Source organism: Galendromus occidentalis, unplaced genomic scaffold, assembly GCF_000255335.2.
Source record: "Galendromus occidentalis unplaced genomic scaffold, Mocc_1.1 scf7180000077128, whole genome shotgun sequence".
NCBI lineage: Eukaryota > Metazoa > Arthropoda > Arachnida > Mesostigmata > Phytoseiidae > Galendromus > Galendromus occidentalis.
Window position 1 is genome coordinate 613228 of NW_003805116.1, and position 22415 is coordinate 635642.

Below are 22415 nucleotides of genomic sequence, written 5' to 3' on the forward strand. Positions count from 1 at the left end.
GATCCGATGGTAGTCTCGGCCGGGGGTTCCACTGTCGTGAGCTTTGGAGGGGAAATTTTTCCGATTTACCGGGGAAATAGATCGATAATGAATAATATTCATCAATGAGGCGGATGCGATGAGTTCGAGCATCCGATGATCCCGCGGCAGAATTTTAATTTAGAAAGGAAGTAGTGACCTACTCGAGACGAGTCGAAGTCTGGAAGTGCGACCGCGTCTCCCGGGAGAATCGGATGCGCGGAACGCGCGTGTATCGGTGGCGTGAACTCTTCAACGAGAGTAGGCCCGTCCTCCTCCAGAAGGCTGGAAGCGTCTTCTTCCAAGAAAGTGGGCGCATCAGGCTCCAGAATTGTATCCGCAGCTCCCTTGGGCATTCTCTCAGCATCTTCTTCCGAAAAAGGATCCTGCCCCATTTCCGACCCCGAGTCCGAATCTGCGTTTTCTTCCGACTCCGAGTCCAGGTCTGCATTTTCTTCCGGAGCAAAGTCCGGCTCCACTCCCTCGTCCGACATCGCGTCCGGGTACACTCCCTCGTCCGACATGGCGCTTGGATGTTCTCCCTCGTCCGACATGGCGGCAGAATGACCTTGTCTCTCTGAAATTCCTTCCGAGTCCCACTCTGGCGCCCGGGCTCCTCCCCGCTCCCGAATCGCCTCAGATTCCTCCTTCAACATGACGGGAAGTCCGTCCCCGGACACCGCGTCGGAGTCGTCATCGGACATCGCCTTGACTCGCTCGACGATCTTCGCTTTGAGAGCCGCAAAGTCCATCGAAAGGTTAGCGTGTGCGTCCGAAGTCTCGCACTGATCTATTGCCCGCTCGGAGATGGTTTCAAGGTGCTTCGCTGGCTCCGCATCATGTCTCTGCCCGACCAGGATCTTGTCATCGTCTCCTGCCGACCACTCGTTATGGTCCCCCGCTGGAATTGTTCCCGCACTACCGGCTGCGTTGTGACCGAACACGAATCCACCACAATCATCAGCCGTGGGAATCTTCGAGACATGGAGCTGGAAAAGCAATCATCATGTAAATAATGCTCTCATAATCTTCCCCATGCTCTCGGCTTGGCGGGAAGCTGGGGTCAATTGAAGACGATTGAAAGTTCGCACAACATGGTTTTCACAATCGGAGGGGGAGTGATACCTGTTTGACATCGGCGTCGGTGCGCGCCGTATCTCCACCCCCGTCAGCCGGCTTCACCCCCGGCTTCGTCTGATCTGGTGGAGCAATCATCTGGGAAACAAACGATGGAGCAAAAGGGGGTCCGGCTTTTTCCTACTTCAGCTGAATTATATCGACCACGACTTCACAGCTTTCGATGCTCCCGATCACCTTTTTGCAAAGCCCCCACAACGCACCTTGCTCTCTCTTGAAGTCGTGAGTTGTAACTCTGTGTCCATTCGGATCCCTTTCGTAGACGTTTCGTTATCCTTCAGAAAAACTGATCTGGAGGCCTCGAGGTGAAACGCGGGTTTTCAAACCCTTCTGAGAGCCCATTCTTGAAGACCGAAAATTCCCCGGTCCGTGGGCACAGATGCTGTTCCGGACCTGTACGCTCTGGGTGTCGATGCATTGTGAGTGATTTCAGAAGAAATTCGTGAAAGATATTCAAACTCCCCCTGACCCCCGAGTTCACTGCTATAGCAGACGGATGGATGGGATAAACAACGACCTGGACAGAAAAAAAACCGTCAGGGGACTTGAGGCTCGAAATTCGGAGCATCTCGGGCTACCCACACAGAGCCTCACCGTGGACCTCTTGCCTCGTCTAGTTTTTCGATCACCGCCCGTAGCAGAAGCTCGAGATCGCAGCCCGAGGGAACTTATTTGGCCGGATCGATGCAGACCTCGCGGACCTTATCGGCGAGGAAATCGCTGGCTCCGTGGAAGATGGCTCAATCGGAATCTCCGCTTGGGTCGGACGGAAGTCCGTCGAACAGATGACCGCGATCTGACGGCATTGTCTGTGGGGTATCGATCGAAAATTCTCCAAAGTGGCAGTCCCGGACCTTCGGTTCGATATACCGCTGAGAGTTAGACCCTCCCTCATGCTCCTCCGTACTCGAGCCGGCCTCGGAGCGGTGCATGTTTGTAGTTTTCAGCTTTTTCTTGCGGAGTCTGTTTTTTTCCAAAAATCCAAAACTGTATGTCCAGAAATAACTTTTGTGGAGCGGTACGGCAATGAATCTCGCTGCTGCCCATCTAGAGCGCGACATTTAGACACTGTCACTACGCCTCCAGTGGGTATCAGCGGTGGACTCCAAGTGGAAGATTAAAATCTAGAGGAAGGGAACAGACAGGTCTTTTCTCTAGACGACTTATTGTTGTTCCCGTGTCGAGGCGTTCTAAAAACCCGGAGAAATTCTCTAGCGCAGATCTGTGATCAATGCGATTCTACCTCGGACCTATCGGATCGGATAGCTCCCCCGTGATCGACTCCTAGTGCATTCAGGTGTTCGTGATCAGCGGCGTTCGTTCATTGAGCGAGGAACCCAGAGCCGGGATGATTCTCCGGATTTTACTCGCGGCATTGTCCATCCTTTTAGGGATGTGGCTGAGGTGACTGATTCGGGACCGAGAATTGTTCTGCCCAAGCATTCTGTCACAACGCTTTCAATAAGGCTGTACTGGTGTCATGTCTTCGTTTTCAGGCGACGCCGAGAGCACTTCCGCTATTTTCATTATTTAGGGGTGCCGGGCCCTGAACCGAATTTGATATTCGGCAACTTATTGGAGATTTATTTGAAGAACAGTTTATGGGCAGTGAACGATTGGCATCGGAAGTTCGGACCTGTCGTAAGCAGATCCGATCCACTCTTGAGTTCATTCATCTATCGTTATCTATCGTTATGAATAGATGTATAATCCGAATTTTCGTGGCCATCCATCGAACCTCCAACTACGAAATATTATAGAATACTCCCGAATCGAAAGCTCCTCCAACAGGTGGGACTCTTCTATGGTAAAAACCCTGTTCTACTGGTCTCGGATCCGATTATACTCAAGAAAGTTTTCAACGATGATCGAAACTTCACGAATCGATCTGTGAGTATTCCATGGCTGACTAACGCCCCAAGTTCCGCATATCGCGGAGGGACATAAGAAAAATAGCCGCCGTCCCGGGATCGCCTGAGATAATTCCGAATGGGGAGAGCAGTAGTCATCTGAGTGACTGAGAAATATACTTCCAGCCTCATTTCAACTTCCCTGGAGTACCAAACTCAGTCGCATGCCTCTCAGGCGATGATTGGAGGCAACTCCGAACCTTGCTATCGAAACATTACACAGAGGAAGGGATCTGCAGAGTAAGTGACTCGAGAGCTCAGCAAGTCTTCCAAATCCGAAGATTTTGAGATGCTCCCGAATGTGGGAGGATTAAGATCGATTCTACGCTCAATTGTGCGTCGCCTCACAAACAAAAAAATGTTTTTCGCACAGTTCAGTCCAGAAGTGAAGAATTGCGTCGATGAGCTCCTGAAAGTTGTGAAGAAACAATCCGCGAAAGGGAGCCGGGAGTTCGATATCTCCGCGATCTACGACGCGTTCGCTCTGGATACGATCTGCAGAACCACCTGTGGCTTAGCGTATGATATTCAGAGTGACCAGCGGAATCGCCTCTTGGGGTTCATCAACAAAATGAAGCCACCTTTCGGTTTGCGGGATCTCTTCAGAAGTAAGCGTCTGTCCAGCTGGAAAGCTCTCATCCAAGAGCATCTTGATACTGTAGCAGTAATAATTGTGGCGACCACGTCAAGCATTGAACTTTCTGGGTGTCCGCGAGGGCGAAGACCCCCACCACTCACTCTGTTTCCTCCTTCCAGCTTCGCTTCCGCAGCTCAATCTGATCTTTGAGGGTGTCAGGAGGAAAGTGCTCGCGCTCATGCACGGATCTGTTAGGAAAACAAGTCCCCTCCAAGAAATGCATGAGGACTGCTCGAAACGAGTCAAAATGTTACGATCCTCCAAGGTCTGCGAGCCTCATCATCAATCACATGACTTCGACCCTCCGATAGATGGATGGATGAATGCCCTCCCTGGTGCTTGTATTCGCCCATTTCCCTTCATTCCCCTACTTTGGATTCTTTTTCAGAAACCAGCTGGAAACGATCTCCTAACCGTGATGTTGGCCGAGGGCTACGAGGTGACCGACAAGCAAGCCATCGACAACTCCGTCCTGAATGTCTTGGCTGGGTGAGAAAGCCTCTTCGCGAGCTGAAAGATCTCACGCCAAAAAACCTTGATCGACCACTAATTTTTGACACGAGAGCCTCCGACGCGCAATCAGCCTGGTGTCTCCCCCCAGGTACGATACCACTTCCGGTGCACTGAGTTTCATTACGAACATGCTGATCCGGTATTCGGAAGTTCAAGATCGTCTCCGGACCGAGCTTCAAGAAGCCTTCCCTGGAGGTTCGGAGGTCACTCCTCAAAAGTTGAAGGAATGCCGTTACCTCGATGCGGTCATCCGGGAAACCTTGAGGATGTACGCTCCCGTTTACATGTGAGTTGCTGTTGCTGGATGGAACCAGAAACAAAGAAAGTCCCCGATGAGTTCCGAATCTGATGCGATTCCGTCGCAGGTATACGAGTCGCACGAGCGAGAATCCCGTTCAGATCGGCGACCTCTACATCCAAGAAGGTTTGACTGTGATGGCATCTACGAGAGAGATGCACTACACTGAGGAGCTCTATCCGGAACCTGAAAGGTACGCGGAGCTGGCATGGGAAATTCTTCAGGGCTCATTTTGACGGTGAATCGATGTTGGCTCCGTCACTCCCTGTACGGAGCTCTTTTGATAGCTCTTTCGTTCCACGGGAACCGACGGTTCAGGCGCCGCGCCGGGGTGTCGCCTCCGCGGTCAAACCACCAACAGGGCATATCACTCCTGGATCATGGACACTCTGTCGCTAATGCTTGGGTTGGGGTCTATGGAAACATGGGCTCAATTTGATATTTCTCGTTTCCTCGACGAAGGCAGTCCGAGGCCTCCATGGAATGAATCGGGGCGGAATATGAAACATACGATGGTCTATCTGGCCCGTAACGAGACCTACAGGAGTCTTCGGTTCCCATATCTGGAACTTTTCTGAGAGCCCTGCATAACGTTCTAGGTTCAACCCCGACCGCTTCCTCGTGGACGACCTGAGTCAGTTCGACGACATATGGATTCCATTCGGCGCTGGACCTCGACACTGTCTGGGTGAGACGACCTTTCAATTCCAAGTGCAGCGATTTCGATGCGTATATGTACATGAACAGTACGACTGTGCGAGGACGTTATCGGCTCTTGATTGAGAGGTCGAAGGTTAGATGGATGAACACCATGATTCCCTCCCAGGCAAAAATCTGGCTATGCTGGCGGTCAAGTTCGTCCTGGCAAAAATGGTCCTGACCTACAAACTCGATACCTTCGAGTACCTTCCCCAGTCCCGTGTGGAGCTCCAAGCCAACCCTGGCCTCCTAAAACTCAAAACGGGACTTCGCTGTCGAGCTTCACCCGTTTGACAGAAAATTGAATAAACAATGGATCGCAAGTTTAGAGGCTCGAGAAAGTGATGCTTCCTTTATGCTGAATCATCATAGCGAACATTGATTATGTCGGTGCCCACCAGCTCTGTCCGGCCAACCCGTGAAGGTGCGACATCTCCTCTCCCATCGACTGAGTGAGCGGGAGCATTCAGCTCAAGGGGATTCGAATGTTTCGCATCGGTTCCCGTCGCAGGGGAGCCGAGAAATGTGCTCCGCCCGGACCCCATCAATTATTGGAGCGGCTCTCCAAAGCTACTTCATACAAACTGAGATCTTTATCTGCCTGTCCATCCACTTTCTGTTCAGGCCTCGATGAGCCGGATAGCTTATGCTCCGCTTTCGGGGCGAGGAACGCCGAAATACTGCCTTCTAGTCTCCTGACTCCGGTGCGACTTAGGTCCTCCGATTGAAGGCGATCTTCAGATCTTGATCCGGTGTGTTGACCAATTTCCCGCGGAAATCCATCTCTCCCCCACGATATTCCAGACGGAAGTTCTGCATGAGCTGCGTAAGAACGGAATTGATCATGATCCTCACGTACCGTAGCATCACATATGGAGAGCGGCGCTAGGGGTTCGCCAAGCCGAACACCAAGACATCAGTTCAAGGGAAATCAATGCGAAAGACTAGGAGAGATTCTCACCTTGATCATGAGCACCCATAATTCAAGCTCAGCAACTCGTCGTCCGAGACACATTCTAGGTCCGAAGCTGAAGGGTAGGGATCCGTAGGCATGACCTTCGCCTTTTTTGAGCCACCGTTCAGGTTTGAATTTCTCCGGCTCCTCGAAGTATTTGGGGTTTCGACCGGTGATGTAGAAGTCCGCGAAGACGACCGTACCCTTAGGAACGTTATAGCCCGAGAAAACGACGTCTTTATCGAATTTCCGATACACTCCGGTGATCGAAGGGAATAGTCTGTAATGGATAGCACGATGAGCGACACTCTCCCACGACGGGTGAGCATTCATCGGAGTTCATGAGTAAAAGGGAGTTACCTCAAAGATTCCTTGAGACAAGCTTTTATGTACGGGATGTCATTCAAATCCTTCGCGGTCACTGCGTCGCTGGAGCGACCCACCATGAGCTTTTTCGCCTCCTCGTGAGCCCTTTCTTGAGCTTCCGGGTTCACCGCCATGTTGTAAAGCAGGAACGAAGCAGTGTTCGATGTCTGGCAGCCATAATGGTAACGAGCAGCTTCAGTTATCAAACTTAACTTCTTCGCGTTATGAATAAACCATCACCATCGTCCGTCTCTGGATGAACTCACCGTGTCCGCTCCGCCTAGCAGGAAATCACTCATGAGAGCGACGATATCTTCGTACAGGAGATCGTCTCGGCTGAGCATGTGTTGTAGTATGGTCATCTCTTTGTCCTCGTCCGGCTGTTTCTGAGCCCCCTTGATATTCCGGAAAATGACCCTGCGGAGGGGAGTAGAAACGAGTTTCGTAGGAAAATTGAGTGACCATCTCTTTCGGATCCATCAGCTTCGATCGTAATATCGTGGTGGAACTCACTCGGTGAAGTCGTCCATAGAATCCTCGAATCGTTTCCAGCTCGGAGTTCGGAAATATCTCCACAGAGGCATCCGATATCCGAATATTTGTAGACATTCAAATATGACATCCATTGACTTCAGAACCCGGTCAGCATCGGAGCCTGTATCAAGCTCGGTTTGCAAGCAATTCAATCGTTTGTCCAAGGCGACATAGAGCACGCTCTCGAGCGACCATTTGTAGAGCAGACGTAGGCAGTTCCAGTTCCCCAGGCCGTATTGATTCTGATATTCTTCAATGAGATGAATCGCTTCATCGGCTACGTCGTTCATGCTTGGCACGTAAGACATTATCGTCCGTGGTTTGAGTGTGTACGGCTGTGTTTTCGATCGATAGTTGTACCACTCTTCGCCTTGCCTGCGGGAGTATACCTCGTGGTATTCTGGAACGCACTTCTGTGAGACGGAATCCGGTGCGGAATGATGACGGATGCGGCCGAGGAGACTCACATGGTCAGGTACCCGATATTATGATACCATTGCGGTCTACTCGAGCGGTACTTTTTGAAAGCGGCGCTCCCGACCCGGAAAGGGGTTCGACCTTCAGATTTATACAGAACTTCGAAATCGTCCGCGTTGAATAAATGCACCAAAGGGTAGCGTCCTCCCAGACGCTCGACCACGATATCCCCGTGTTTTCTGTGGATGTCTCGAGCCACGTGATGAGGTTTGTCGGGATCGTAACCACCTCGGGAAGGAGTTTCCATTCGTCATAAGGAAATTATTGCTCGACTGGTTCATTCAGCAATCATATTGACACAGAAACAGTCTCGGCAGGGAGCTTACCAACCACGGGCCAATATATCCAGTTGCTCCCGAAATACGGTAGGCTGAACATTTTCGGGATATCATTGAAAGGTCTAGCCGCTGCCCCACTGCAGAAGCGCCGGCCAACGTGAAGAATTTGTAAGCTCCTCATCCTTTGGTGCTCCGATGAACTTGGCGGAATTGGGGGATTTCACTTCCACCTATTTCTTCTCCATCGAGCTCGACTTCACCGTTCGCAAGCTCTCGCAATCGAATCGAATGGACGAAGTCGACGCCAAAACAAACGCAGTGACCAATTCACATGGACTCTGTAGAAAATAGAGAGAGAACATGAGTGACTGACGGGCGGGCGGGAAAACTCGTGCGCTCGTACAAAAGCTATTGAGACAGCACTCGCCGAGCGGCCAGCAACACGTCGAGATTGCATTATCTTTGGCGCGAGCCGCGGAGGCGCCATGACCCATTTTTACTGAGTTCTTCTTACTTCCAGCCAAACTCTTCTCAGGATTGAGGTCATGCCTCCCAGTTAGACTGTTTTTACCAAACGCTCCACGAATATTCACGCTGTGCGACCTGATCCTCTAGCGAGCCCTCTGCCCCCTTCAAAACAAGTCCTTATCGGCTCCCTCTCTCTTCCGAAAGCCGACACTTTCGGAACTCCTATCTCGATCCGATACGCCGCCGTTGGCATCCGATTGCTCTATCGCCGATCTGATCAAGAGAGCTCAGAACTTGTGAGATTCGAATCAGACCCGCCAGGTTTAGCCGGAAGATGAATCGGATGCCTTCCGGGAAATCGAATTATGGAGAGGTAGTCAAGTACCTGCTCGTAGCCAATGGTTTGAGCGCAGTTTGACCGAGCTGCGCTCCTCGACATCGGAAGACGACCTAATGTTCTCGCGTTGAGAAATACATGCGAGTGTAATCTGTGGCGAGGTTCAAGGTCGACTACGATGGCGCTTTCAGCATCGATTGGCGTGAACTTTCAGCTTATTGTTAGCAGCCTGCTGCCATTAGTGCAGGCCAGGAAGGAAATCGAGCGGAGGCTTATAGCAGGGCTGCTCGCCATAGAGCTATAATTCTATTAACGGCTTCCCCTGGCCTCCCTGGAATCCTTCCCGTTACTGACGACGGGATAACACTCTTGCCCGAACGTCCGATGTACTCGCTCGAGCAGTGCAGCGCGATCGCTGGACCTCTGCAAGCCCCGGCGCGGTCCGTAGGCTGTCCCATACCTACGGAGTGAGGATAAGAATCACTCACCATCGATCCGCAGGGAACTTTCGATCTCACAACGCACGCTCGAGAGATCGATCTCGAGGCGCTTTGTTCGCCAAGCGGCTTCGCTCTTCAACTCATGACTTCCATAGCCGATCGAGTCCAGCGGATCCATTCCGAGGTCGTGTCATCCATGCCAGAGGAATAGCTGTGGGCTAATCGACAGACAAACGCAGGTTTACCTCCTCTCAAATTGGAATACCCGCGCGAGCCCGATGAAGTCCTCAGGCTCACCCTCCATCGATACGTATGATTTGCCGCCGGCTCCTCCATCCCTCCCGCAACGGCTGACTTTGAAGACCCTGCACGTGCTTGGCTCTTTGAGCGGTGTGGACTTGGCGAGCGGATCAAGGCGACCGACTCGCCTCCGAACGTGTCTAAAACGACTTCTGCGAATCGCCCTGGTCGGCGCAATCGGAGTGCACTTCTATGCGAGATTCCTGGAAGAACGTGACAAGTACCTGAGGGGAACACCTAGCGCCAGCGAGCTATTTTTCACATGCAGCATTTTTAATACCTTCTGCGTCGTGCTCGAGGCAACGCGAACTCTGTGGGTGAACGAAGCGTCTCTTCGGGAGCTCTTCAACGATCGTAGGAACGATCAGGCGCTCGGTCCGAGAATTCTGCTGATCTTCCTCGGCGGGATAAATCTCATGATCGGCGACCGCTTGTTCCGGCGGTTCCAAAGTGGAAGCCTCGTCGAGTGCGGATCGATGAGCGAGCTGAGCCTCGCGATCGCTTGCATCTCGAAAATTCTTATCCCATTCATCTTACAAGCTCCCCTGCTTTCGATGATCCTTTACACTCAAGCGCAAAGCATCCTGGAAAAGAGACTGCAGATGCTAGCCGATTCGATTCCCGATTCGCCCCTCGTGCGGATCGTCGAAAACAAAAAGATCATTCGCCAAGCCATCGAGCTCGTGAACGGGAGCTTCAGCAGAATTCTGCTCTTGTTGTACGTCAGCATATTCGCCTCGATCTACACAGCTCTGGTGAAATTACTGCTAAACTGCACGTGGCAGGACGTTTGGTTCGATGGCTTGCCGCCATTGCTGAAGATCCTCTCGCTGCTGTACATTGCGTCAAGAGGAAGCGAAATAATAAACCTGTGCAAGCGTACCGAGTTCGAGATACTCTCTTTGAAATTCAAAAATCCGTACGAGAAAGAGGAGGCGGACATTTTCTTCAGGATCATGGCCTACGATGAGATTCGCGACGCGCTCACGATCTCGAGTTGTTTCCCGAACAAACGGAGCACGGTGATTGCTTACTTTGGAACGATCATAACTTGTATGGCCATCCTGCTCCAGTTCGACTATCGGATCATGGCTCGATTCGATAAACAGAAACAATTACTGAACGACACTCTGCGGAACTTTTGAAAAGACGGTGTTCATATCAGCGCGCTGAATGGAATTCCTCATGGCTGTTTCTCAATGTGTCCCACAATAAGATTCCCCGGCTTCAGCAAGGGAATGGAACCGGCATGTCCGGAACGACTCGTCGAAATCGGAAGCATCATCGAAGTCTCCGAAATACGTTCCGCCTTAACAAATGCGTATGGATAATTATAAACCATCAAAATTAAAGCTCGTGAACCCTCCTCCCTGATTCCCACGGCTTATAGATACACACCTATGACCGAGCTGGTCTGCGCACCGAAAAGACGCGGCATCGACCGCCCTTACATGGAGACGCATCGATTTGGAAGGGGGAGGGTTTTCTCATTCAAGCGGGACTTCTTGTCACTCATGAGACCACCCAGAGAGACCAAGGCGGACTCGTGGTCTCTGATCATTCTCCGGCGATCGATCCCATGCTTCCGATCCCCGGCGCTGACAGGATGTCATTCATCGCACGCGCTCATAATGCCTTACTATGCCATGATTGCGAGCAGTCAGCGCGTAAGTACATACTCTTCGCGGTAAAAACCCGCGTAGGCGGCTGATGCACCGAGACCTCTCAGCCTTCCGTGACCCCGAGGCAACACACCGAGAACATACTCTCTGAGATGTCTACAATCGATACGGAATCTCGTCTTCGGTCGATTGCTCGTAGATTTTGCCTACAGATCATAGACATCCACCTATTACTGTGTGGCGTGGACCTCAAATCAACACTGGGACCGATTTGGGGAGGACTGGTCGAGCGTCGCCCACGATGTGTCTTGATCCTGCTCACACGCTCTGTTCTCTCATTCGGCATCGTGTTCTACTTCATCGGCAAATCGATTCTCATTTACCACGAGCTGCAATCGGGTCCGAGCATCAATAATATTTTCTTCGTCTGGTACGTGTTGATCGCCGGTCTACTTTTTATTGAAATAACTCATACGCTGTGGTTCAGTGCGGGGAAATTAGAACGATTGCTCTCCGATCCGAAAAACCACCGATTTATCGACAGCAAGGGGGTTTTATGCTGGTTGTTCTGTGTCTCGGTTTGGACTTCAGTGGACTCATTTCTGTTATTCAGCAATCAACAGGCGAGAGGTCTGTCCCAAACGACGCTCGATGAACAGATCGCCGACTCCTGGCGCATCCTGCGAATCATATCAGAGCGTTGTGAAGCGTACTTGTTCCAGATCCAACACAGCTGCTACCTGTTCTTCCTCATCGGTCCGCGAATAATCAAGCGGCGCCTCGAGGCACTCCACGATTCCTTGGGAGAAAGCTCGATGGAGCTCATACTCGAATCGAGAGCGGATATACGGCTTACGACAGGCGCATTCAATGCCCTCTTCCGTCGAATCGGGAGTTTCGTATACATCAAGGTAGTCGCTATCTGCTATCGGGTCGTGATCCTGATGACGACTCCGAATCAACCGGTGCGTCGCATACAGATACTCAGCGCGTGTCTACAGATCACGATCCTCTACGAAATGGCCAGCATTGGGACAGACATCATAGGTCTATGCCGATCGGTCTCGGCAAGATTCGTCTCGAAACAGAAGTCTAAGCTGCCGCACGATCAGCTTTTCCTCGGATCGGTAGAGCTCGCCTACGACATGACACAGGACGCTGTGCTGTTGTCGAATTGTTTCACAAACGAAAAGGCAACCTTACTGTCATATGCGTGCACCGTTGTAACTACGATTGCGATCCTGCTGCAGTTCGACTATAACATCATGGCTCAGTTCGATGAGGACAAGTTACGTCTACGGCAAAGAGCCAGCCCCAACTGAAGATGCAAAGGTCGAAGGTCTGGAGACCGTCGGAGAAAAGCTGCTACGCCTCGCTGCGAGGGCGAGTTCAGACATTGGACTCCAGAGTCGCCTCTTCGATGTGACCTCTTTACGTATCTTCGTGATCTTTCCTCCCGATAAAAGGCTCCGGACATCAGAGGAATCCAACCCTATGACGATCGACGACTGTCTGGGCTCGATAGCAGTTTTGTATCCGAAAATGGGCTCGTCGAGTGCCCCTGGGCGCAATCGACCACTCACGCCGCGGGATTAGCGACGCGCTTCCTCTCCATCCATCGATCGGCTCCTGTGGAATGATGTGATTGACCTTCAGACGAGTTGCCCCTCGCTCGCCTTTCGTACTACCAATGGACCGACTAGGTGAGGGCAGCCTGTCCACTGTGAGAATCGTTCGTACCGAAGCTCCCGTCCGATGATTGGCAGAGACTCCATCACTGTCTTTGTCATTGCTCTGGGAAGCGGTCCGTGGAGATTGTGGTCCCCGCGCTGAACAGTACGCGAATCGTACCCTCGTTCGAGAAGTGATGCATTTTCTGAGAATGACGAGCTCTCTGTGAGAGCGGCAAGACAGTGAGCATTTCTTCCAATGAAAGACTTCATGAACGCCGAGCTAAGTCAGACCGTCCCATGCCAACGCAAAAATCGACTATGCAGAGAAAATATTTCTCGGTCTTCAGAATTTTGAATCTCCTATGTGGAGTCGACTTAGGCTCGGGCGTCGGGTCGAGGATTGCTTCCCGCGGATTTCGAATTCTACTCGTCCTGTGCTCCCTCCTTGAAGCCCACAACCATACTTTAAGCTTCTGCGGGAAAATTGCGAAAATCTCAACCGTCAGCGAATGTTTCTCATTGATGTCCTCGGTGATCGGTTGGGCGCTCCTTGTTGAGGCAGCGAATTCACTGTGGAGGAAAGAGAAACTCATCAAGCTTTTCTTCGAGGATCGGCGGAACAATAACCTACTTTGCCCTCGTATCCTCCTCGCTTCTGTGACCCTTTCGATGATCTGTCTGGCCCTCGGTCTTCATCGGAATACGTCTGGCCGAGAAGCCCCGTTAAGGGCCCAAAGTCGAACTCTGGATGTTGTCCTCGTCTCCAGTCGCATTCTGTCGATATTCACTTGGTCACTGCAATTTCTCTCGATCATGAATGTGTTGCAGTGTTCGGCGATACTCCACAAGCGATTAGAGCGGCTAAGCGATTCGATTCCCATACTTTCGATGCAAAATGTCGTGGGCGCAAAACACGAGCTGCGTCAAATGACTGCGAACCTGAATGAGATATTCAGACGGTTCGTCCTCCTCTTATACTGCAGTATTTTCACGATAACGTATTCAAACTTCGTTTCCTTGATCAGAGAGTCTCGAGACGAGCGGAAGTCGATCAGCAGATGGTTGGAATGCGTGAATCCGAGTCTGAAACTGTTGGTTCTGATCCTCATGGCCGACAAGGGGAGTCAGATAATACGCTGCTGTAGGCACGCGGAGCTTCGAATCTTGGAGCAAGGCTGGTCGAGGAAATGGACTTACGACGAAATGGATGAGGCCTTCCAAATTCTGGCTTACGATGAGTCACGAGATGCTCTCACAATCTCCGACTTCTTCGCGATCAAGTACGAGACTCTCGCGTCTTTCCTGGGAACGGTATTAACAAGTGCCGCTATTCTTCTGCAATTCGACTTCCAGATAATGGCGGAGTTCGACCAGAAGAAGCGGTCCATCTCGTAGTTATCTGAGCCCTTCTTAGGCGACTCAGGCCTAGACCCGCCTTTCTGGCAACGGAGCTGCCCTGAGTAGGTTTCTCATTGAGCTACGTACACCGGATACCGTGTGCCTGAAGATTGCTCATAGGCACCCGTAGTGGAATTTCCGTCGACGAAAACCGCAGGGTGTTTTTTTCTGAACTAACGAACACTTTCTCTCGCCCGTTCGCTGGCTCACCATAGGGATAATGCTGAAAATCATTCCTTGTAGCGAGTTTTCACTACAACGAACATATTTTGCCGGTCCTGTGAAGTTCGTTCCGACTAGATCTCACTGCATACCGATTCCTTCGTGCCCGGTAGCGCCGCATTCGGACAATTGGAGTTCACCTCAACAGGGAGAATAAATATGACGGGATACGCATATGACACATCGGGAGAAGTTCTTCGATTGGCTTGCGCTTCATCCAATATCAGCTTTTCCTCGGATCGGTAGAGCGCGCCTACGACATGACACAGGACGCTGTGCTCTTGTCGAATTGTTTCACAAACGAAAAGGCAACCTTACTGTCGTATGCGTGCACCGTTGTAAGTTCGATTGCGATCCTGCTAAAGTTCGACTATAACATCATGGCTCAGTTCGATGAGGACAAGTTACGTCTACGGCAAAGAGCCAGCCCCCACTGAAGATGCAAAGGTCGAACGTCTGGAGACCGTCGGAGGAAGCTGCCACGCCTCGCTGCGAGGGCGAGTTCAGACATCGGACTCCAGAGTCGCCTCTTCGATGTGCCCTTAACGTATTTGTGGTGATCTTTCCTCCCGATAAATGGCTCCGGACATCAGAGGAATTCAACCCTATGACGATCGACGACTGTTCGGCATCTGGGCTCGATTGCAGCTTTGTATCCGGAAATAAGCTCGTCGAGTGCCCCTGGGCGCAATCTAACGCGTGAATTGCGAAATTCGGGGGAAACGCGTCGCCTTAGGCGCATGGTCTCGAATGGAGGAATTAGGGAGAGGCGGTGCCAGATTGCGTTCCTCTCAATCGTGAAGGCTCTTTTCGCACACAATGTTGAGCCGCGATCTCCTCCGGAAGGAATGGTGAGGTCCCATCGCCTCTTTTCGCCTCGCTCAAGGACGACCATCCCACCTGTGAACATGTTCGTGAGCAACACCTCCAATGGTGAGCGCCGTGAGATCGTTCAAGGGCACTTCGTCGCATCAAACTATCCAAAAAAACTTTTTCGGGCTGGACCACACAGCCAAGGTTTAAGGTCCCGGGTACTATTGTCAATATTGCTTCCGAGGACGGATCCATAGAGCAAATGTACCCAGGCGGATCGAGGCCGAGTACATGCGTTTCCGTGAGGAATATTTTTGTCGGCGGCAGGGATCGAACCCACGCCACCTCCCGAACGAGCGGCGTCGTTGCGGCATTTCACGAAGTGAAACGCACGTTTGCACGAGGAGTGACAAACGCGCTAACCACTCATCAAACTATCCTGGGAAAGAATGATTTCGCGACCCACGGCAGAAGTCTGTGTGAGTGCACGCTGCTCCACGTAATCTTCGCTGGCCCCTCCCAAGCTCAGGAAACTCCGGACACAAGACCCTGCTAATTCCCCCCGAAACTCTTTCTGCCTTTATGTCTCGACATCTGGGTGAGGTTCCAGGCAGAATGCGAGCGAGATCCTATCAGGGAATAAGATGCTCTCGGAATGGCGAGAAGCTGGAACTGGACCTCTCCGTCTCGATGTCTTAAGCTGCAGGGAGGAAGCGAGTAAATTGGGCTAATGTTTACTCACGGCTCACTCGGCGAGGCGGGTCAGCTAGTATATCAGGATCTGAAGCCGCGTGTCGATTCCTGCGGTAGGTTAACTCCTCCGATTCAGACAAGCTCGAGTTACGCGATCCCGAATCCGTGCTTTCGGCGGCTTCCGCTTCCAGGTACTCCACTGGAAAGGGAAACCAAGGCCATGAAGACCCTCCATGTGAGAATCTTCGACCATTGTCTGCGATGGACCGCATTCGGTCTCAGTCCGGAATGACCGCCCACGGTCTTCGGCTTTGTTGTCGGAGCCATATCTATGCATCGTCTTGTCAATGGTCATCAGTCAAATGTCAAAGCCTCCGCGTCTCCGGAAACGACACTCACATTCCGATCGAACGAGGGTAAAGTCGGAATGGAGCGCCCGCCTTCAATTAGAGCGAGCCCCCTATTCATTTCCGATCACCTGCGGATCTCTCACGCGAACTTCTACTCCGTGCGTGAACGATTCCCCACGATGGTCGACTGCAACGGATTTCTTGCCACAGCACCCTCTTTTTCCGTTGGAGGCCATTGCCAAACCGCGTGAGTGACCCCGCCGTTACGAAGACAAACCAACGGGAGATCTTCAACTCTAAGCAACAGTATTTTTTCTTCATCGAAACCGAATTGTCTGTCTTCTCATCACCGAGCATGTTTTTCCGAGAACTTCAAAATAGGCCCGAGCCCGACGAGCCGCGAGTTTCCATCTACTTTGCATCGACCACCCACGCCGCGGGATCGGCGACGCGCTTCCTCTCCATCCATCGATCGGCTCCTGTGGAATAATGTGATTGAAGTTCAGACGAGATGCCCCTCGCTCGCTTTTCGTACCACCATTAGACCGACTAGGTGAGGGCAGCCTGTCCACTGTGAGAATCGTCCGTACCGAAGCTCCCGTCCGATGATTGGCATATCACTGTCTCTGTCATTGCTCTGGGAAGCGGTCCTTGGAGATTGTGGTCCCCACGCTGAACAGTTTGCGAATCGTACCCTCGTTCGAGAAGTGATGGATTTTCTGAGAATGACGAGCTCTCTGTGAGAGCGGCAAGACAGTGAGCATCCCTTCCAATGAAAGGATTCGGCTACGATGGAGAGACTTCGTGAAAGCCGAGTAAAGTCAGACCGTCCCGTGCCAACGCAAAAATCGACTCTGCAGAGAAAATACTTCACGGTCTTCAGAGTTTTGAATCTCCTATGTGGAGTCGACCTAGGCTCGGGCGTCGGGTCGAGGATTGCTTCCCGTGGATTTCGAATTCTACTCGTCCTGTGCTCGCTCCTTGAAGCTCACAATCATACCTCAAGCTTCTGCGGGAAAATTGCGAAAATCTCAACCGTCAGCGAGTGTTTCTCTTTGATGTCCTTGGTGGTCGCTTGGGCGCTCCTTGTTGAGGCAGCGAATTCACTGTGGAGGAAAGAGAAACTCATCAAGCTTTTCTTCGAGGATCGGCGGAACAATAACCTACTTTGCCCTCGTATTCTCCTCGCTTCTGTGACCCTTTCGATGATCTGTTTGGCCCTCGGTCTTCATCGAAATACGTCTGGCCGAGAAGCCCCGTTAAGGGCCCAAAGGCGAACTCTGGATGTTGTCCTCGTCTCCAGTCGCATCCTGTCGATATTCACTTGGTCACTGCACTTTCTCTCGATCATGAATGTGTTGCAGTGTTCGGCGATACTCCACAAGCGTTTAGAGCGGCTAAGCGATTCGATTCCCATACTTTCGATGCAAAACGTCGTGGGCGCAAAACACGAGCTGCGTCAAATGACTGCGAACCTGAATGAGATATTCAGACGGTTCGTCCTCCTCTTATACTGCAGTATTTTCACGAGAACGTATACAGACTTCGTTTCCTTGATCAGAGAGTCTCGAGATGAGCCGAGGTCGATCAGCACATGGTTGGAATGCTTGAATCCGAGTCTGAAACTGTTGGTTCTGATCCTCATGGCCGACAAGGGGAGTCAGATAATACGCTGCTGTAAGCAGGCGGAGCATCGAATCTTGGAGCGGGGCTGGTCGAGGAAATGGACTTACGACGAAATGGATGAGGCCTTCCAAATTCTGGCTTACGATGAGTCACGAGATACTCTCACAATCTCCGACCTCTTCGCGATCAAGTACGAGACTCTCGCGTCTTTCCTGGGAACGGTATTTACAAGTGCCGCTGTTCTGCTGCAATTCGATTTCCAGATAATGGCGGAGTTCGACCGGAAAAAGCGGTCCATCTCGTAGTTATTCGAGCCCTTCTTAGGCGACTCAGGCCTGGACCGGCCCTACGGAGCTGCCATGAGTAGGTCTCTCATCGAGCTACGTACACCGGTTACCGTGTGTCTACGGATTGCTTATAAGCACCCGTAGTGAAATTTCCTTCGACGAAAACCGCAGGGTGATTTTTTTAAACTAACGAACACTTTCCTTCGTCCGTTCGCTGGCTCACCATAGAGATAATGCTGTTTATCCTTCCTCATAGCGAGTTTTCACAACGACATTATTTGCCGCTCCTGTGAAGTTCGTTCCGACTAGATCTTACTGCATACGGATTTCTTCGTGCCTGGTAGCGCCGCATTCAGACCATAGGAGTTCACCTTAACAGGGGGAATAAATATGTCAGGATACGTATATGACACATCGAAAGAAGTTCATCGATTGGCTTGCGCTTCATCCAATTTCGATTACCCCATCGATAGAGCTTGGAAGCACGCTCTGCACTCGAACGACTCACGCACTAATACGCGAAGCGACACAGTAGGTGAGATCTCCACAAAAGGGGAGGGATGGTCCCCAGTCCCCGATCAAACCTCGATATCTTTCTACTCTGCTAGAGTAGTAGCCGGTTCAGAAGATCAGTGCGAGCGGTATGACCGATCGATCGGCTTACCGGGTAGGTACAGTCGGTATGTCCGGGAATCATGTTCGCTCGATGCTGGACTCGCGGTATCATGCGGTATGAGCCGCAAGGCCACAATGATAAGAAATTTCGGCCAGTTCTCAGATTCTCGAGTTTTCCCACTTTCCGTTCTGTTCCGACCATTCCGGTGGCGATTCCGATATGAGGCTTGGTAATTTGCAGAATGCTCATCTAGAATGGCCGGTGACCCTGGGCCTTCAGTGCATCCTCGACGCGATTTTCATTGTATAGTTTCTTCGTCTTCTGATATCTGGGAAGCCTCTGAAAGAAACCGAATCCCATATCAGAAGCTACCCGAAAGAGGGGTGCGATCCGTACTAAAATTCAGAAGGGCGTCGGAGCGCTCTCCATAACACCACCTCTACCACCATCTCCGATTCTAGCGTACCGTAACGATATCCACTCCAAATAACACCCTCTTCCCCGCTTTTTGCGGAGAATTTAGCGCGCTGTGAATCATCGAACCTGATCCACACCGCTTAAGACAAGTCTCTTCGAACCTACGAAGGAACGTCGACTCATTGCGATTCGGGCAATGCAGTTTTGATTTTGGCCCTTTGCGATTCAAAGAAATCGATGACATTCGCTGTGAGACAAAAGAACTCCCTCGAGACAGGCGATGAAATCTCACGGGAAGCAATGGGTACTATAGCTCCTCGAGGACGCAACGTACGGGGAGTGATAGAGCCCAATCCTTTTCGATCTCTCCCGGCTCTATGCAAAAGTTTCTGTACTCCTGTCCTGTGGCCTGTCGTCGTTCGGCGAAAGTCACGTATGCCCGGATTTTTTTGTTCGAATCGTCCAAAATATTTTCATTCAAAACTCGCTGAGGCGGTCATTGAGTCATTATCTGATCAATTGATTGGTAAGGGCTTCCGATTGCGGCGCTTACAGGTTCCAGCCATCCGACGCCTTCCAATCGCGACGGTTACGAACCTCCCACAGTGGCGATGGTTACAAGCCTCCAGAATGCCGAGATTCGAAGACTCGCAATTAAACGATTTTTTTGACAGGGAGCAGTTACAGAACTCTCTCCTCCAGCTACTTCTGTTCCGGGGACGTTCTTTCGCCGATCCCGGTGTCTCCTAATGGAATCATTCACCGAAGAACCTATCGCTAAGCGTACCCGCTCAGGTATGAGACCGTATCCGATATCGCTTTTGTCACCGGACGCTTTGCGTCAGCGACGGCATAGAGCTATGCGATCCGCAGAGGACCGCGACCGTGCTCGCCAAGCCAATCGTATCCAACATTCCCGGGCTAGACACCAAGCTCCGACCATTACTACTGGACCGGCCGCATGAAGTCGATGCGCTACTTTCCATCTGGACCGATGAAAAAAAAACTGCGTGTCATGCAGCGCCGCTGCCTTCAAGGCTGAAGTGAACGACGCTGGTTTCCATGGTAAGTTTCTCGCTGAGATTTTGCGTGCGGAATATTTTCAAACGTGAACTTCTCTGCGCTTTGATTCAGCTACGGGTACATCGGGGTTGCAGAACTCTCGGTCGGGCGGCGGAGTTCCATCGACAGCAGGCGGATTGACTCGGCTGTTGTGACATTGGTGACATTCAGCGCGCGGCGGCTCCGATCTGCGACTATGAATATATGCTCGCAGCAACAGCTCATCATCGAGAAACGCCTAAGGCAGCTCGAGGGATCGATTGGCTTGCTGACGCTTGAGAACTTGAAGACTTCCAAAGAACGAGTTCGAAACCTGCTCGCTGAATTCAATCGAATCCATTCGCCTTTGCTCCCTCTTCTTAGTTGCAAGGTTAGCGCCTTCATTCATAGAACTTCGCTGGTCACCATCACCACCGGAATCGACGCATTCTCGGCTCGCTGAGGATCCACGTTTGTTCGGGTGCTCCTTCTACATATCAGGCATGGCCTCGAAAGGCTCGAAGCTGATCGCTTCGTGTCAACGCACCAGACAGGAAAAGCTGAACCCCACAGAGACCCCGGGACTCTCTCGGAAAGCTTGAGCTTCGAGGATCGTCGAGACACAATCTCGGTCCTAGCGAATCTCGTTTGCTTCAAGCAAACTGTTTTGTCCTGTCGCGCCTACGTGGTAATTTTCGCGACGATTCTTACTACAATAATACCACATAATGGCGAAGTTCGATCGGTATGAATATGCAATCGATACGAAGCCTCAGGAGGAATATCCGCTTCAGCCTACTCCGATGCGGTATTCTGTGGAAAGTTCGATCGATGGTCTGGTATCGATTGAGAAGTGACCAGATCCCGCGCCATCCAGGTAAGAGCTGGTCCCGATGCGCTCCCCCTCCCTACCCGCCGCTGCCATTTGTTATATTCATGTACGAGGAAGCTCAATGCTCACACGGCAACAGTCCTCAGCGCTGCTTTTGATTCCGCCCCCATGAACGAGAGGAGACGATCTCGATCATTAATTCTGGAGGGCTCATTGCGGCAGAGCACTTCCTTGATCAGAGCTTTCGGAGACCCTGAAGGCAATGGCATCGCTGTCACCGCAAGCTCTGTGGTCCCGGGAAAGTCTATGTCGCGAGGTGATAAGGCAATCATTAAGATCCTCCCATCATCGCCCCATTCGCTCCATGCTTACCGTGCTTACTCGGCCCTTCTGGTTAAGAGGGGAAACTTTTTGAACAGCGAACTCGAGGGATGTTGGAGCATGCCCAGAATGGAAAAGTTCTGTGTCCCTCATGCGCGCAGTCCGCCTAATCGTCCTAGGAGTGATCCCGATGATGTTCGCTCGCTTGATATATATCTCGAGAAGTGTATGCACTAGCTGGGGTGCGGCTTCATCTTCTAAAAGTTTTCAGGAAGCGCTCGCTCTTCATTTTGCGAAACGGAACTCGGATGCGGAGTAGAATCTTCCTTGCTGGATCGTGTCCGAGAGCAACGTGTGAGGCTCGGAAAATTAGCCACGAAGAAATTTTCTAGAATGATCAGTACATGGGATTCCCCGTCGAGCCCCACAGCGAGAAATACATGGATGGGTATCATGGGTCTGAATCAAGGGCTCATGGAGGCCCATATGTATAGAGGATAGAGGTGGGCGTTCGTCACGGTACTTTTGTCAACACGTTTTTTTGTTGCTGTCGAATTGCAGCGTACTGATCCGTTTCGTGTCCAAATGGGTGGGAATGATTTCGTATCCCGAAGGATCCGGATCTCTCCGTTCGAGCACGTTTCTCTCAGAGCCCGAGAAGATGAGCTTGATGATCTCTCAGTTTCGCGGCCCCGTGAGCTAAAGTGATGCTGGATCAGGCCTTGCTTCCAAATCGTTGAAGGCTTACTCGAATAATTAGTCGAATAATGTGGAATGCACGATGTTTGGCATGCCTCGAGAACCGAGGACCCGCGTACCGGGGGCCTCTCCTCTCTCACCCCTTGTTCCGGGAAAACTCTACTGTTGAGAGCTCGTATCTGAGTTCCTCGATATCTTTCAGGGTTTGAGAGGATATCTCGTCAATATCCGAAAAAGTCAGGATGGGTAGTCGCCCTCGCCCCGAAATACGGCATTCACTCCTGATCTGAAACTCGAATCGATTAGAGGTTCCGATCCAGCCACCAGATACCATTCTGGAGTCTCCCTAGAAAACTAGGCGTGACCGCTGGAAAATACCCGCTGAAACGAATTTCCGCACATATAGCATTCCGTCCGGAGTTCGAATGCGGTCGTAGG

General features: G+C 51.5%; 2 protein-coding genes across 2 annotated transcripts; one reads left to right on the forward strand and one right to left on the reverse strand.

The window, feature by feature from the left end:
- The first annotated feature begins 2332 nt into the window (after nucleotides 1-2332).
- Nucleotides 2333-5546, forward strand: LOC100908916 (cytochrome P450 3A21). Its single transcript, XM_003741203.2, has 11 exons — nucleotides 2333-2559; nucleotides 2652-2796; nucleotides 2947-3045; nucleotides 3192-3305; nucleotides 3439-3673; nucleotides 3822-3967; nucleotides 4091-4191; nucleotides 4304-4501; nucleotides 4581-4706; nucleotides 5113-5201; nucleotides 5340-5546. The coding sequence occupies exons 1-11, from the start codon at nucleotides 2504-2506 to the stop codon at nucleotides 5504-5506; spliced, it is 1476 nt and encodes a 491-aa protein (XP_003741251.1). The 5' UTR covers nucleotides 2333-2503; the 3' UTR covers nucleotides 5507-5546.
- Nucleotides 5547-5576: 30 nt separating this feature from the next.
- On the reverse strand, nucleotides 5577-8128 carry LOC100903261 (probable cytochrome P450 49a1). The gene is made up of 7 exons (XM_003741248.2): nucleotides 7871-8128; nucleotides 7535-7772; nucleotides 7047-7442; nucleotides 6800-6950; nucleotides 6528-6700; nucleotides 6174-6447; nucleotides 5577-6034 (listed from the first exon to the last, which is right to left on the reverse strand). Exons 1-7 carry the CDS (start codon nucleotides 8001-8003, stop codon nucleotides 5924-5926), a joined length of 1476 nt encoding a protein of 491 aa, XP_003741296.1. The 5' UTR covers nucleotides 8004-8128; the 3' UTR covers nucleotides 5577-5923.
- Nucleotides 8129-22415: the final 14287 nt, after the last annotated feature.

Coding starts and splice junctions, on each gene's coding strand:
- LOC100908916 (XM_003741203.2), top strand. CDS start 2,504: ATGATTCTCCGGATTTTACTCGCGGCATTGTCCATCCTTTTAGGGATG. Junction 3,674..3,821: donor TTTGCGGGATCTCTTCAGAA/GTAAGCGTCTGT, acceptor TCCTCCTTCCAG/CTTCGCTTCCGCAGCTCAAT. Junction 4,192..4,303: donor GTCCTGAATGTCTTGGCTGG/GTGAGAAAGCCT, acceptor GTCTCCCCCCAG/GTACGATACCACTTCCGGTG.
- LOC100903261 (XM_003741248.2), bottom strand. CDS start 8,003: ATGAGGAGCTTACAAATTCTTCACGTTGGCCGGCGCTTCTGCAGTGGG. Junction 7,773..7,870: donor GATATATTGGCCCGTGGTTG/GTAAGCTCCCTG, acceptor CTCCTTCCCGAG/GTGGTTACGATCCCGACAAA. Junction 6,701..6,799: donor TGCTAGGCGGAGCGGACACG/GTGAGTTCATCC, acceptor TATGGCTGCCAG/ACATCGAACACTGCTTCGTT.